Source organism: Macrobrachium nipponense, chromosome 32 (genome assembly GCF_015104395.2).
Source record: "Macrobrachium nipponense isolate FS-2020 chromosome 32, ASM1510439v2, whole genome shotgun sequence".
In the NCBI taxonomy this organism is placed as follows: domain Eukaryota; kingdom Metazoa; phylum Arthropoda; class Malacostraca; order Decapoda; family Palaemonidae; genus Macrobrachium; species Macrobrachium nipponense.
Window position 1 is genome coordinate 22,071,821 of NC_061094.1, and position 14,588 is coordinate 22,086,408.

Genomic DNA, 14,588 nt, shown 5'->3' on the forward strand with positions numbered 1-14,588 from the left:
GTGATTGAGTCTCCCTTACTCAACAAGAAGGGGAAGCAGCCTAATAAGCCTTCCAACATAGAGAAGACTTACCCCCTCCCTCTGCAGATGCCGATAAACCGCTACCAGCACTGAAAATCGCTTACTGACGCTGTAAATCTGGTTATGTACTGATGTCATTAGCCAAGCATCATAAAACTGAAATGCCATTAACCAATACCGTTGATAAGCAAGGACTGCCTGTAGCTTTTTCTTATCTGATGAATACAATATCCATAGTGGCAAGGAAAACAAACTTAACTCCTTGTAAGAAGGCATATTTGACTGATGGTTTTGACAATAATAAAATAGTCAACAACCAAGTAGGGAAAATAAAAGAAATACTCAAGTTTAATCAATAAAAGTTCCAACAGCAAAAGTCGGGCATTGCCATGAAAGACATTTGGACTCGACAGCAGCAAGATGCAAAGTGAAGTGGGCCAGGCTTCCCCAGTCCTGTTGGTAGTTGACTACCTTGCTAATGTATGTTTGAATTACAGCGTAGCTGTTTCAGCTCATGTTCGCAAGCCAAATCCTATGTAAAGAAAAGATTGTGTTTGTGTAGGAACAAATGCTAATTTCACCAACTGAAGCTAAAGGATAACTTGAGTAAATAACGGAGTACTTTTGTATATTTCATACATTTTTCATCAAAATATATAAAACACCACTATATTTACAAAACACCATCAAACATAAAAAAAATTAATAACAAGAGTATCAAAATATTAATGTATTCTTAATACAAAGTTTTCATGTGCCATAAAATAATTAAGACCTTCCACTTCTATTTGAGACATTTTCCAGTCACCTACTCTACTGATAGATCGAATATCTTGACAAAAATGTATCAAGTGTGCAATAGTTTCACCACTCAATGGAAGATGATAATCTTCATTAGGTCTCTCTGCTGCAATAATAACATCTTTCACTCTTTTAAGGTGAGGTGCCAACCGGCCAATATATGAATCACTGATTTGTATCATGGAGCTGGATCCTAGTGATAAAACTAGCGTAAAAGCCTGCAAAAATGGGACCCCTAGAATAATTTGATACAAGGTCTCTTCATCAAAGTATTTCAAACCAAAGAACTGCAATTTCAAAAGTTTTGAAAATTCAGGAATTACAGCACCTGCTTTATACTTAATATACTTATAAGTAGCCTCCAACTTATCCACATAGTTATAAACTATAAACTTACTGCCTTCACAATAATTCATTTCATATTCCCTCTTTTTATCCTTGTCAACACGTAAATGAAAAGGGGATACCTTTTTATTTTTCACTGCTATATTTTCCACACTGCTGGCATCAAAAGTCTTACCAATAAGTGCTGGGCATGTTATAGACAGATACTTCAATGATTGACACTGTTTGGCAAGTTCACACATGTTTCCAAGAGATAAACTCTCATGAAATTCAACATCCAAGGAAACCAGGTTACAGAGGTAAGGAAGAATACTATCAAAGTTATAAGCTCTTGAATCGTATGGAGTAATAGTCAGGTGTTTTAAATTAGGAAACAATTCTTGCAATGCAGATGGCTTCATGACAACATTTGCTATGAAAATTACCTCCTCTACATGAGGTAGTTTCACCCTGCTTAGTCGTTTTGGATCTACAGCAACAAGTTGATGACCTCCAGCTGTACCATCAAACTTTTTAAGCTTTAACAGCAGTGGCTTTGATGGTCTTGATTCATTTAACTTACACAAAACATTATAGAGACAAATGCCACTCACTTCTTCTAAATATGCCAAGTGGCCAAGTATCTCTATCATTTCTTCAACCATGATAGCCTCTTCACTTAAATCCCAGTAATAATCAGGAAGTAGCAGCCTTCTCAAATAGTAACAACCTACTGGGGTCCCTTCAAATTTGCTGTGACTTTCTCCACGATTCCCATAGAGACCACACAGTGACTCAATAAAATCTGCCTCCTTGAACAGCCTCTTACCTTTTCTTGTTAAGGCATTTACAAATTCACCTGCTGCCGCTTCAATATAACAATATCGTTGCAAATCAAACATCTCCCCACTAAGATCCAGGTACCAAAGATTTGGACAATGACAGCATATATTCCATAACAATTCTCCACTAGCTAAATGTCTCATACTTAGACTAGTTAAGGATGAAAATTCAATTTTAAATGCGAGGAATGCACTTACAAAAAATTTGTGATTCATCTCTATTTGAGACATATAATCATCTCTCTTATAAAATTCCTTAATGAGTACAAAATTTTTCAACTTCTTCAAATATCCCTCAGTAAATGTATTTACATTAAATACAAAAGTTTTATGTGAAAAAAGGCACTTTACCAGGACACGAAACAATATTCGTATTCTGGAAAGATAATTCCATTTTAAATCATGGTCCTTTTCATTTTCTTCAACTTCAAAATCCTCATCAGAACCATGTATCCAAAAATGCAACTCATTCAGTACCTTGCTAAAAATTATATTACTAAATTCATGTGGCATGTCTTCAATATACTCTAAAAATGGGACAGTAATGTCTCCACAATGCTTTACCATTTGTCTAACATTTGACAACTCTAATTTTTTCCTTGCAGACCCAAGTGATTTGAAAGCCTTCCCTTTCAGAAAGGCTTCTCCCAATTGGTTTTCAACGGAGTGGACAGCAGCATCTGTCTTCTCTGTAAGATCAAGAACCTGACTGAGGATGTGGAAAACGCTCTTGCACAGGCCATTAATGGATAAGTCTACCAGACTCTTTGGAGCGTTAAATGCCGGCATCTGAAAACAGAAAATAGAATATCAATCACAATTACGTATTGAGAGCATACAGACAGTGTACTACATATTACATGCAGTCCCCAAGTTTACGGCGGGGTTCCATCCCGGCAATGTGCTGTAAGCTGAAAATTGCCATAATCCGAAGCATCAAAATTATAATGGGAATAAACAGCACTTACAGTGCCGTTAACGGTGCCGTAAGTCTGGGCAATGATGGTGTAAAGCAGGTAACAGCACCATAAATCCACTTATGGAGCAAAAAAATCAGGGTCAACAGCACCATAACTTGGAACAACGTAACCCGAACATGACGTAACTCAGGGACTGCCTGTATAATGTTTTAAATAACACATTACTACAGTAGTACCTCGAGATACGAAAGGCTCAACTTACGAAAAATCCAAGTTACGAAAGCCAATACGAAAAATTTTACTGCTCTACATACGAAAAGTTTTCAAGATACGAAAGGTTGTTGCTATAAAGTCCCGAGATTCGCCCGGACCACCGAGAACAATTTTAAAACTCCCGCGCCGCCAACTGAGTAAACTCGCCACTATCCTCCCGCTCTCCCATTGGTTCCTGATGCTAGTCACCCCATAAGGTCCTGCTCTCCTATTGGTCAGCATCTACCCCTTGTGCTTTAAGTATTCTATTGGTAAAAGGTTGCTGTAAATTGAAAAACTTAGTATTCATGCAATACATTTAATAAAAAAAAAACATTAGGTAAAGATAGAATAAAGAATAGAAATGAATGGTTATTATACTGTTTGGTGGTTTCATTAGTTGAAGAGAGATACTAATGACAATTTATGGCTTACTGTGTGCTAGGAAAAATGATTGCTTGGCGCTCGTTCCATACTCGTAAGACGGGTAAGATCTGAATGTAAACGATCGATTGAAAGGTTTGTTTTTTGTTTGTTTGTGTATTATAGTTAATGATTAATTAATAATTATTTGAAATGAGTACATACTGATTATTTATACATTTTATTGGCATATTCTAAGCTTTTAGCTCTTAGGTTTAGACGTCAGAATCATAGACTAGGCTACAGTAGCAACCGCTAACATAGGCTAGGCTTATTGCTAAGGGACATATGCCAAAGTCCTAATATATGCAGTAAAAATAAAGTTGAACATTATATGCAGTTGAATAATACTCAAGTATGTATAGTACTTTGCCTTTTTGGAGTCATATTTCTTCCGTCGTAACCCAAGAACATGACAATTTGTCCAAAATTGCTTTTTCCTAACTATACAAACCTGAGGTCCTTTTACAATAGGAAGGTACTAGCGGCAGCTGGATAGGTCGTAAGCTTTCGAACAAGGGGTTCGGTAGTTAACTGCTTGTCCAAGACAGGCGCGCGAGCGCGACTGGTAGGTAAACAAATCACTTTTGCTTTTGGCCCAAGCAAAAACTGCAGAGTGAGGGGTTGGCATGAGGTGGGGCAATGTGTAAAAGGACCTCAGGTTTGTATAGTTAGGAAAATGCAATTTTGGACAAATTGTCATTTGTTCCGACACGGCATACAAACGCCTTCGGTCCTTTTACAATAGGAAGACTCACTTCTTGGGTGGGAGGAATCTGAGTCTTTGTGAACAGACTGGTGTTCGCCCAACCTTGGAATGCCTCCCTGGTCGTAAGAGCGAGGGAGGGATCCAAGCCTCTGTCCGATTGATCGGGGTGTGCACCGCAGGATCAATGGTCAGACCTCTGGACCAAGTACTAAGAGAGAGGCAAGCGTATCTCTTCGTACCAGCAAACAAGAACAAGTTCCTATTTGCAAGAGGCAACATAACGTTATGGTTTGTCTCTTGTTGGCATCCACTTCCCCCCCCTTGTTGTAGGGAGGAAGTGGTGGATATTCGCTCCCATCCCTAGTGAAAGGGATAGGATGGGGCTGTGTCGAGTAGCTCACCGGCATCTCGTCCTTATCCAGCAAGGTGATGACCGTATCCCTCTAACCCACAGGTAGAGGGGTAGAAAAAGATAGGAAGAGAAGCCAGTCACTCTCTCATTCACTTATCTATTCTTACAGTCACACCAGGACTCGATGCTGTTCAGCCTGCTAGGGTCTGGGTTAGCTACACAACGTGTTGAGCAGCCACCACGGGTCCTAAGGAAAACGATCCAAGGACCTGTGGGCAATATCCAAAAGGTAGAAGGAGGTGCCGGTGGTCTGGTTGTACCAGACCCCTGCCTTCCAGTACCTGCGCCACGGAGAAGTTCTTGTAACTCGAGGGAGTGTACTTCTAGGTCATCTTGGTGCTGACGAAGAGTCTTCAACACTCAGCCTGGGATGTCGAGTTTCTTCAGAAAGCGCGGTCGCGCTTTCACAGGACAAAGCAGCATCTCCTTCGCATCGAAGGCGGTGAAGTCCATTAGGGAGGGGATTGTGAAGGACTCTAACCGATCGTCAGGAAAACCGAAGGGTTCAGAGTCTTCGCTACGAATTCGGTACGAATCGAGCGTCACGAATCCCCATCCCCTGGATGCTTGACTTCGCAGGAAAAGTCATGCAATTACCTCAGAGGAAAAGAAGGGAATGGTCGTATGACCTATCCCTCTTCTCGACTTCGGTGATGTCCTGTACCCATACTGGTCTATCCGTCTGCAGCGAAGTTGTTCTTCTCGGTAGTGGATAGGACACCGACACTCAATGGTGGGTGTCGATGGTATGGGTACTGTGACAAGCCGTTAGGACGAGAAAAAAAGATTGTTATGGAACAACCGAACTAAGTCCACAGCGAAGTTCGTAACAGACTTGGGCGCTCTGACAGCTGCCTACTGACTGCGTTCGGTAGGAGGCAAGTTGTCCAAGCACCCGAGCAAGTCACGTGACCTTCGCCTTAAAAGGGTTATGCCAAGAGACTAAACAAATAATTTGTTCGTCACCGATGCCAGAAGGCAAGGTGATGACTCTCTTAAGGCATGTGCCCAACAGGCGAAAGTCAATTGCCTTCTAGAGACCGAGGTCCTTGATGGCAAGATATCTCATAGTATAGTTGATTCTCGGCTAAGGAGAAACAACACTATGTGACGTTGAAGACGAAGGTGTACAGAAAATGCAACCTACGTCTTCACAGCTGAACCGAGAGAAGGATTCTCAAGATTCTGAACCTGTGCTACAAAGACTGAGAACGCTAACCGCTATTCATTGCTGTCCGGTGAGGATCGTAGTTGCAATAAAAGCGGAGCGCTTTCCAGTAATGAAGACAGGGAACTACTGCCTGAAGAACTGCTTCTCATGGGCTGAACATTTGGAAGTAGAGCTGTCAGGTCGGAGAGTAGGCGATGTCTTCTGACATATCTGTTAATTCGGGGCGAGCAATGAAATTGCACACCTACGAATACGAGATATTTTGAAGACAAACTCAGATGTCTGCAAAAATCATTCGCATTATCGCGGTGCGATGCAGCGGTTGACTAGTACAGACTTCTGTTACCGTGCGGTAAACAGAAAGATGAAAGAGTCCAAGAGATATCTCTGTTGAAAATTCTCGCAATGTCGAAGGCGATGAAATCGAGCGTCACAGCAGTAGATGGTCCTTCATTATTGCGAGAATCCCCGTTAATCAGAGACCTAAGTCCATGATTGTTGGGCAGAGATACGGTTCGGTAGTCAATCCAACCAGGGGAGAGAGACGTAACCGACCGTGCATCTCCGAGACCTAGCTGATACTGAGCCGCTATCAGGCAGTTCAATACGCAGTAGCTCTCGGTGACTCGTCATCTTGAGTTGCCAGGTAATCCATTATTCCACGAAGGAATGCGTTCGGCTAGAACCATCGAGCATAAAGAATACGCTCGAGCAATTATATTTAACCGAAACGGATTTCGGTAAATACAAAAGCTGATTTGGTGTTGTCATGACAATACCAAGTATCTAAAATCGAAACTGATAACTGCTGGGAGGTTGCAGGCAACCCCGAGTTGCAGTTCAATTAAGATACAATTCGTCTCGGTCACAAACCGTAGAGTTAACTACGGTAATGCGCCTACCCCCCGGACAATTCAACTGCCGAAAAGAATCATGTCGCGAGGGTAATATACGTAGTATATTTGGTAGGTTCTGTACCACGACCTCCATCCTAAAATCTTTTCCCCTCGAGGAATGAGAATAAGGATTGGAGATCGACCGCCTTCGTTCTCTAGTCAAGAGAGTGAAGGAGAAGTCTTTCCCAAAGGAAAGCTTCAATGGTGAACAGAATACCGAAGACGATAGTTCAAGCCAAACTGGAAGTTCCCGTCCGTTCTTCTCTATTCCAGGTTAAGCGCCTACTGTGAGATACTCTTCTTTCAGCAGCAGTCTTCTTCCAAATGCTAGAAATTACAGGAATTCGAGCATAAGCGAGGTTCCCGATTATCGTGTAACAATTATCGGGGATTCTCGCTCACTTTGGACCGTGGTCTCGCCTAAGTGTTTGGAGATCGTAAAAAACTCAAAACACTCTGAGTGCGCTAGAAATTCCGTAGAATTCTAAGCACTCTGCGAAACCCCCACCGAATTCGTCAAACGATATCGGCTGGTGGTCCTCTCGATTCCCGTAGAAATCGAGAAAGGGGCAGGATCCCTCCTCAATGACCGGGGCTTACGTCAGGTAGGACCCGAAGGTCCCCCGGTAGCGCAGCCCCTAACGTGGGATCTTACAGAGAAATCTCTGTAGGATCCCTCCCCTTTCCCTCGTAGCCGTAAGGAGAGAGGTGAAGATAGGGGGAGGAATTGGATACTGGCTCGCCTTCCCAGCGGAACTAGCAGTTGGAGAAGAAAAGGAGCAGCCATCGCCTTACGGCGATGGCCTCTCAGAGCCTGGGAAAACGTATCGTCAGGAAGAAAACGTTTTCCCCGAGGAGGGTTACGAACTCATACTGTAGGTAAGTGTCTGCCGCCACTGTGAACGTCGTCTGGGTGGGGCTGATCGACACCTGACAGGAGAGAGCCGATACCGTCCTCCGACTCATTCCAGTCCTCGTCGAGGTCGAAACCTCAGGAGGACCGAAGGGGTATTCAAATACGGTGTCCGAAGACACGTAGAAACGCCTCTGTCGCAGTAGAGGAGGTGAAGTAGCTTGTTCGACCGGCCAGAACTGAGAGAGCCTTCTTGTCCGGAGACGAGAGACTACCTGGTTCAACACAGTCGGCAAGCTCCGATCGCGGCAGACCCACCGTCGATTTGGGTTCCCTCTCGGGCCCCAAAACGACTCGATCCGAGACGTGGCTCTGCTGGTGGGAGCGGCGATCCTTCCCCGAGGTCATTGTGCTGACGAATCAGCGCCATAACCTCGGCAAAGTTCCTCTGGATCTCGGAAGTCACAGCATCTTGCAGAGTGGGACCGTTAAGCCCTTCGAACAAGAGCATATTCCGAGAACCTTCCTCCTAAGAAGGGGGGAACAGCGACAGCCCTCTCGGTCTTCCCCATCCACTTGCGCACTACGTCCTGGCCGGTCCCAAGAACCGTGCCTGGCACGTAGGGCGTCGTGGTGGGATCATGAGGGGCGCACCCCTCAGATCACTCCTCAATACCTCGCTCCTCCCGGTGTAACCCGAGGAGGTTGAAGGTACGGGAGAAGGCAGACCTGACGCTCCCTCGTTGCTCGCTGGCAGAACCAGCAGGCTTGGAGGGCTGCAGGCGATCGTCAACCCGCGGTGGCGATCGAGCTGCAGGCCTGGTCGAACCGTCTCGCTGTGGAGAACGGCTGGACTGAGCACAGCGGCCCCGATCTCGAGTGTCAGAAGAGCTGGTGCTGGTTGCCGTACCCGATCGCTCTCTGTGAGAGCGACGGTCAGGCGACCTGCAGGCTCCACTGTCACAGTGAGACCGGTGCTTGTCCTCACGGCACGTCACGTCGCTGGTTCCAGCCGTGGCTGGCACCGGCGAACGGGAGGACCTCTTCCCAGCCTCAGCCCGTGGTCGGATGGGGTCGTGGACCGTCACGTCCCCGGGGTAGCCAGCTGTTCGCCGCGAGAGTGAGAGCTGGTCTGGTGAGAGTCGCATGAGCGGCTGTCACCAGTCTTCCGCCCCGTGCCGTGAACCTGACGCTGAGCGGACTCAGAGGTCTGGTTCCTGGCTACACGGTCGCTGGTAGGCGACCGTACACTCGGTACCTCCCGCGAACGAGAGGCCGAGACGGACCCTGATGCAGTGGCAGAACCACTGACACCAGGCGAGGAAGTCCCTCTGGTCCCCGTAGTCTTCTTCCTTGCGGAAGAAGAGACGGGCCCCGCTCCCGAAAGGAGCAGGAGGACCAGCGGAAGGAACCCTCCCGTCCCAACCGAGGTGAGACGGGTCCCGAGAAGCTCCCGAGGGAGACTTCTTAGGAGGGAGGAGGCAACCTTCTTCTTCCTCGGCTGTGAAGCCTTAGAAGTCGAAGGGGAAGAGGCGGCAGCCGACGACGATGAAGAAGATGAAGACGACGACGACGACACCTTCCTCCTCTTCTTCGTCAGCTTCCTCAGACAGACGTAAGATCTGCTATCCAGGGCGGAGCCGGGGCTGCTGTAGCCGAAGCCACAGGGCCCGGACGCACCTGTACAGACAGACCAAAGTCTGGGGTAGTACCACACCGAACAGGGAACGACATCAGCAGGTATGGGCATCTCAGGAACAGCAGGCACAGCCAGCACAGCATCGGTAGGGACAGCCAGCGCAGCAACGGCAGGGACAGCCAGCGCAGCAACGGCAGGGACAGCCAGCGCAGCAACTGCATGGACAGTCAGCCCAGAATCGGCAGGTACGGCAGGCAGCACCGGAAACACAGGAAGTGGAGCAGCAGCCAGCAACATCCTGGTACCGGCGGCAGGTCCAGGGGCGAGCTCTAGGGCAGCGGAAGTGTGATCGCGGCAGCGCGGCAACCACGAGCGGCGGCGGCACGCCCCCCTCTCGGTACGGCGCACGGCACTTCACAGCGGCTGTAGGCAAGACTGTTACCCCGTGAGGCGAGTACACCAGGTGAGGAGGGACGTCGTCACCTGGAGCGTGGTCACCACTCTATGGGTGACCGCAGTAGGCCCAGACATAGAACCGCAGCCCCTGGACACTAGCACGCCCTGCAAATGGAAGGACGCCCATACCTCACCAAGGTCCACCCTCGTGGCAGTAGCACCTGCGGAAATAACAGTAATAGCGATTAGTGGGGGGGAAGTCCCCTCGTGCGGGGGGGTGAGCCTCTCCGAACGAGTGGAAGACCCCGAATACAATTGTAATCGGGAGCCCCAACGAGCGCCCTTCCCCGCGCTCGACGGATCGGCGAGGGAGAAGAACGCCGATAACCTCCCCCCCCCCAAGGGGAAGGGCCATCTGTGGGAGCTGAGCGGGGGGGGGGGGGGGGGGGGGGGGGGGTTCTCGTTCCCCACCCCCGCACAGCACCCATGTACCCAACAATAATATAAGAGCCCGAGAGCAATCGTGCCATCGGCCCGAATGCAAGGGCATAAGGATCAATTCCCTGACTGAGCGGAACTTGAACCAAATAAATATTGATGCAATCAATAATAAAAGGAATAAAATGAAAAAGAATCTTGCATTACGATTCACTTCACAATGAATAAGGGCTCGGATCGAGCGCATTTGCGCCCTCGGTACCGAGCGCAAGGGTAAAAGGATCCATTCCTTACCTTTATGGATCAAGGTTTATGGAAACCTTGATCCATAATGAATTGATGCAATCAAAATATATATGAAAATGAAAAAGAATACTGCGCTTGCGATTTCACTTCATACAATAAAAAGGGGAAGGATCAATTCCCGGGAAATAGCGGAAACATTGATCCCCGTAAACAATGCAATCTCAATAAAATATGAAAATGAAAAAGAACTGCACTTGCGATTTCACTTCATTCAAATAAAAAGGGGAAAGGATCAATTTCCGGGTAAGCTCGGAAACTGATCCAAAATGAGTATTGCTACAATCAAAATAAATATATGAAAATGAAAAAGAATACTGTACTTGCGATTCCACTTCCATACAGAATAAGTTTCCGTGCCGAGCGCATTCGCTCGGCAACTAGCATACAGGTCAAAAAAATATAAATGAAAAGAGCACTTACTTACGATTTTCATCTACACATTTCCAACCAAAATATACGCTCGGAGCGAGCGCTCTCCCGCCCTCGGCACCGAGCATACACAATACGAGGATCATTTCTGGGAAAATGAATTACCGCACTTACGCCCTTCAGTCCCGGTAATCGGAGGGCGTGGTGAAACCAAGATCCTTTAATTCACAATTGAATTCAATGGAAATAAATATGAAATGATTGTACTTACAATTCAGTTTCACTAGATAAATAGAAAAAGAAAAACACAATCATGCGAAAGCAACGACGATGAAGCGGGCAGAGAGCGATGATACACGTCCACACGCCAGCAGGCCGAAAGCAAAAGTGATTTGTTTACCTACCAGTCGCGCGCGCGCGCCTGTCGGACAAGCAGTTAACTACCGAACCCCTTGTTCGAAAGCTTACGACCTATCCAGCTGCCGCTAGTACCTTCCTATTGTAAAAGGACCGAAGGTTTGTATGCCGTGTCGGAACAAATGTGTTTTAGGCTGGAAATATAATTTACTGGGGTGTTTTTGGAGGGCTTGGAACGGATTAGCCATTTTACATGTTAAATGTGTTCCAAGATACGAAAAACTCTTGATACGAAGGCGTCTCAAAACGGATTAATTTTGTATCTCGAGGTACCACTGTATATCATTAATCATATAGAGGCAGTCTCAGGTTTGTGGACTCGGTAATCAGTGAATCAGTGACTTGGTTTTATGGGGCTTGTCTAGCACCGAAAATCGGTGATTTTCACCGCTGAAATGCACTGATTTCCAGTTATTAGCGCCATTAATAAGAGTACTATTGGCACCAACACATACCTAACAGAGGTGCCATTAACCAATTATTGGCACCAAAATCCGGTTATCGGCCCCAAGAAGTGCCAAAAACTGCCAATTTTCTGTTATCAGCAATTTTCGCTTATCACAAGCCAACAGAACCCCCCCTGATAACTGGTGGGGACTGCCTGTATATACAACTAATGAAGACAAAATTATACAAAAATATTTCAACAAAAATGGATGAAAAGTAGATTTTAACCCTTAAACGCCGACTGGACGTATTTTACGTCAACATTTTTTGTCTCTCGGGTGCCGACTGGACGTATTTTACGTCGACATAGAAAAGTTTTTTTTAAAATTCGCGGGAAAATACTTTTAGGCCTACCAGCCGAAAACTCTTGAATCACGCGCCTTGGGGGATGCTGGGAGTTCACGGATCAAGGTGTTGTTTTGTTTACAATCGTTACGCAGGCGCGCAAGTGCGAATTTCTTTCTTGCCGCACTAAAAAGTATCTGTGACACATCTCGGAAATTATTTAGTCACTTTGACATAATTTTTGTACCATTTTAAATTAGCCGTTACATGGAGTATTATATATGAAAATGTGCACATTTTTATGTAGAATACAACAAAAAATACTCATGATTGTAGCTTTTATCAGTTTTGAGATATTTTCAAATAAATAACGATAAGTGCCAAAATTTCAACCTTCGGTCAACTGTGACTCTACCGAAATGGTCGAAAAACGCAATTGTAAGCTAAAACTCTTATATTTTAGTAATATTCAATCATTTACCTTAATTTTGCAACTAATTGGAAGTCTCTAGCACAATATTTAGATTTATGGTGAATTTATGAAAAAACTTTTTCCTTACGTCCGCGCGGTAACTCTTCCGAAAAAAATCATACATGCAATTGTGGTAATGTTTGCACCATTTTAAAATTAGCCGTTACATGGAGTATTATATATGAAAATGTGCGCATTTTTATGTAGAATACAACAAAAAAAAATACTCATGATTGTAGATTTTATCAGTTTTGAGATATTTTCATATAAATAACGATAAGTGCCAAAATTTCAACCTTCGGTCAACTTTGACTCTACCGAAATGGTCAAAAAACACAATTGTAAGCTAAAACGGTTATATTCTAGTAATATTCAATCATTTACCTTCATTTTGCAACAAATTGGAAGTCTCTAGCACAATATTTCGATTTATGGCGAATTTATGAAAAAAATATTTTCTTTACGTCCGCGCGGTAACTCTTCCAAAAAAATCATACGTGCGAATGTGGTAATGTTTGCACCATTTTAAATTAGCCGTTACATAAAGTTTTATATATGAAAATTTGCGCAATTTTATGTAGAATACAACATTAAATAATTGAAGGTTGTAGCTTTTCTCATTTTTGAAATATTTGCATATAAATCACGATAAATAGAAAAAAACCACGTTCGGTCAACTTTGACTCTACCGAAATGGTCAAAAAACGCAATTGTAAGCTAAAACTCTTACAGTATAGTAATAGTATTCAGTCATTTATCTTCATCTTGAAACAAATTCGAAGTCTCTAGCACAAAATTTTAGATTTATGGTGAATTTAAAAAAAAAAAAAAAAAAACTTTCCTTCCCTCCGTGTGCGGATTCTCCGCCACAAATCTCCGAAATGCGTATGTCCCATTCTCAGAATATTTGCTCCGTTTCATATTAGGCATTTCATAGAATTTTATATATGAAAATGTGCGCAATTTCATGTAGAATAAAACGAAAAATAATTGAAGGTTGTAGCTTTTCTAATTTCTGAAATAATTGCATATAAAAAAATATATAAAAAAATTCGACATTCGGTCAACTTCAACTCGTCAGATATGGTCGAAAACTGCAATTGTAAGCTAATACTCTTAGAGTATAGTAATATTCAATCATTTGTCTTCATTTTGAAAGAAATTGGAAGTCTCTAGGACAATATTTAGATTTATGGTGAATTTTTGACAAAAATATTTGTTTACGTCCGCACGTTACGAATTCATGCATTATTTCGTGATAATATTTTCTCTGTGTTGCTTTTATCGTTTTACAATGTGTTATATACCAAAATGATCGCAATTTAGTGTACATTACAACAACAAAAATTAACTTGTTACCTTTAACCGTTTTGCGCACAGCGCAATTTGAATACAATTATATATGAAATTTTGTTTTTGCGCTATCATATATCGCATTATTTATAGATGATTATGATAATTTTTTCCATTTCTGATGGTTGCATACTAAACTTCAGCCAATGACAAAAAAAGGAGCCAAAAATTAACTCTTAATCTTGAAAACTAAGTGCGCTGTGATTTTTTGAAAAAAATATTTTTTCCGCTTCCGCGCTCACTCCGAAACACCTCCGGTACACGGGAGACAATTTTTATTTTACCGCTTCGACGTTTAAGGGTTAATAGTACAGTGGGACCCCTTGTTCGTGGGGGATGCGTACCAGACCAACCCAGTCCCCCATGAATACTTAGAACCCCCTCTCAAAATGCTTATAAATACCTATCTTGAAAATTCAATGCCAAATGTATACTTAAAAGTACCATCCTACATCAAATATATACCTGAAGTTGTTATTCTATCTTTGATCAAACTCATTTTAAACATTTTACCATTAAAATATATACATACAGCCTGAGAGAGAGAGAGAGAGAGAGAGAGAGAAGAGAGAGAGAGATCGGCATTATGCGAGAATTCCCATCCACCCAAAGACCTAAGTCTGTGACTGTGGGCAGAGAGCTTCAAATTGGTAGTTAATCCTCGACAGATTAGAAACAATACCAAACCGAGAAGAATCTCGGAGTCCTGTACCACTCGCTCGACTTGTCATACCGAGTTGCCTGGTAGTGAATTCCATGAAGGAATGCATTCGGCTAGAACCATCGGACGCAAAAAAGACACACTCGAGCATCTACACTTCAACCGAAATGGGAGGGAAGAA

The 14,588-nt window shown here is 44.0% G+C and overlaps 1 protein-coding gene across 1 annotated transcript in view; it reads right to left on the reverse strand.

The window, feature by feature from the left end:
• Nucleotides 1-640: 640 nt before the first annotated feature.
• The window catches only part of LOC135207270 (uncharacterized), a 49,689-nt gene continuing 35,741 nt past the window's right edge, over nt 641-14,588 (reverse strand). Inside the window, exon 2 of the mRNA XM_064238926.1 lies at nt 641-2,777. Coding sequence (XP_064094996.1) covers nt 747-2,777 — 2,031 coding nt within the window. The 3' untranslated portion in view covers nt 641-746. The remainder of the gene's footprint in view (nt 2,778-14,588) is intronic.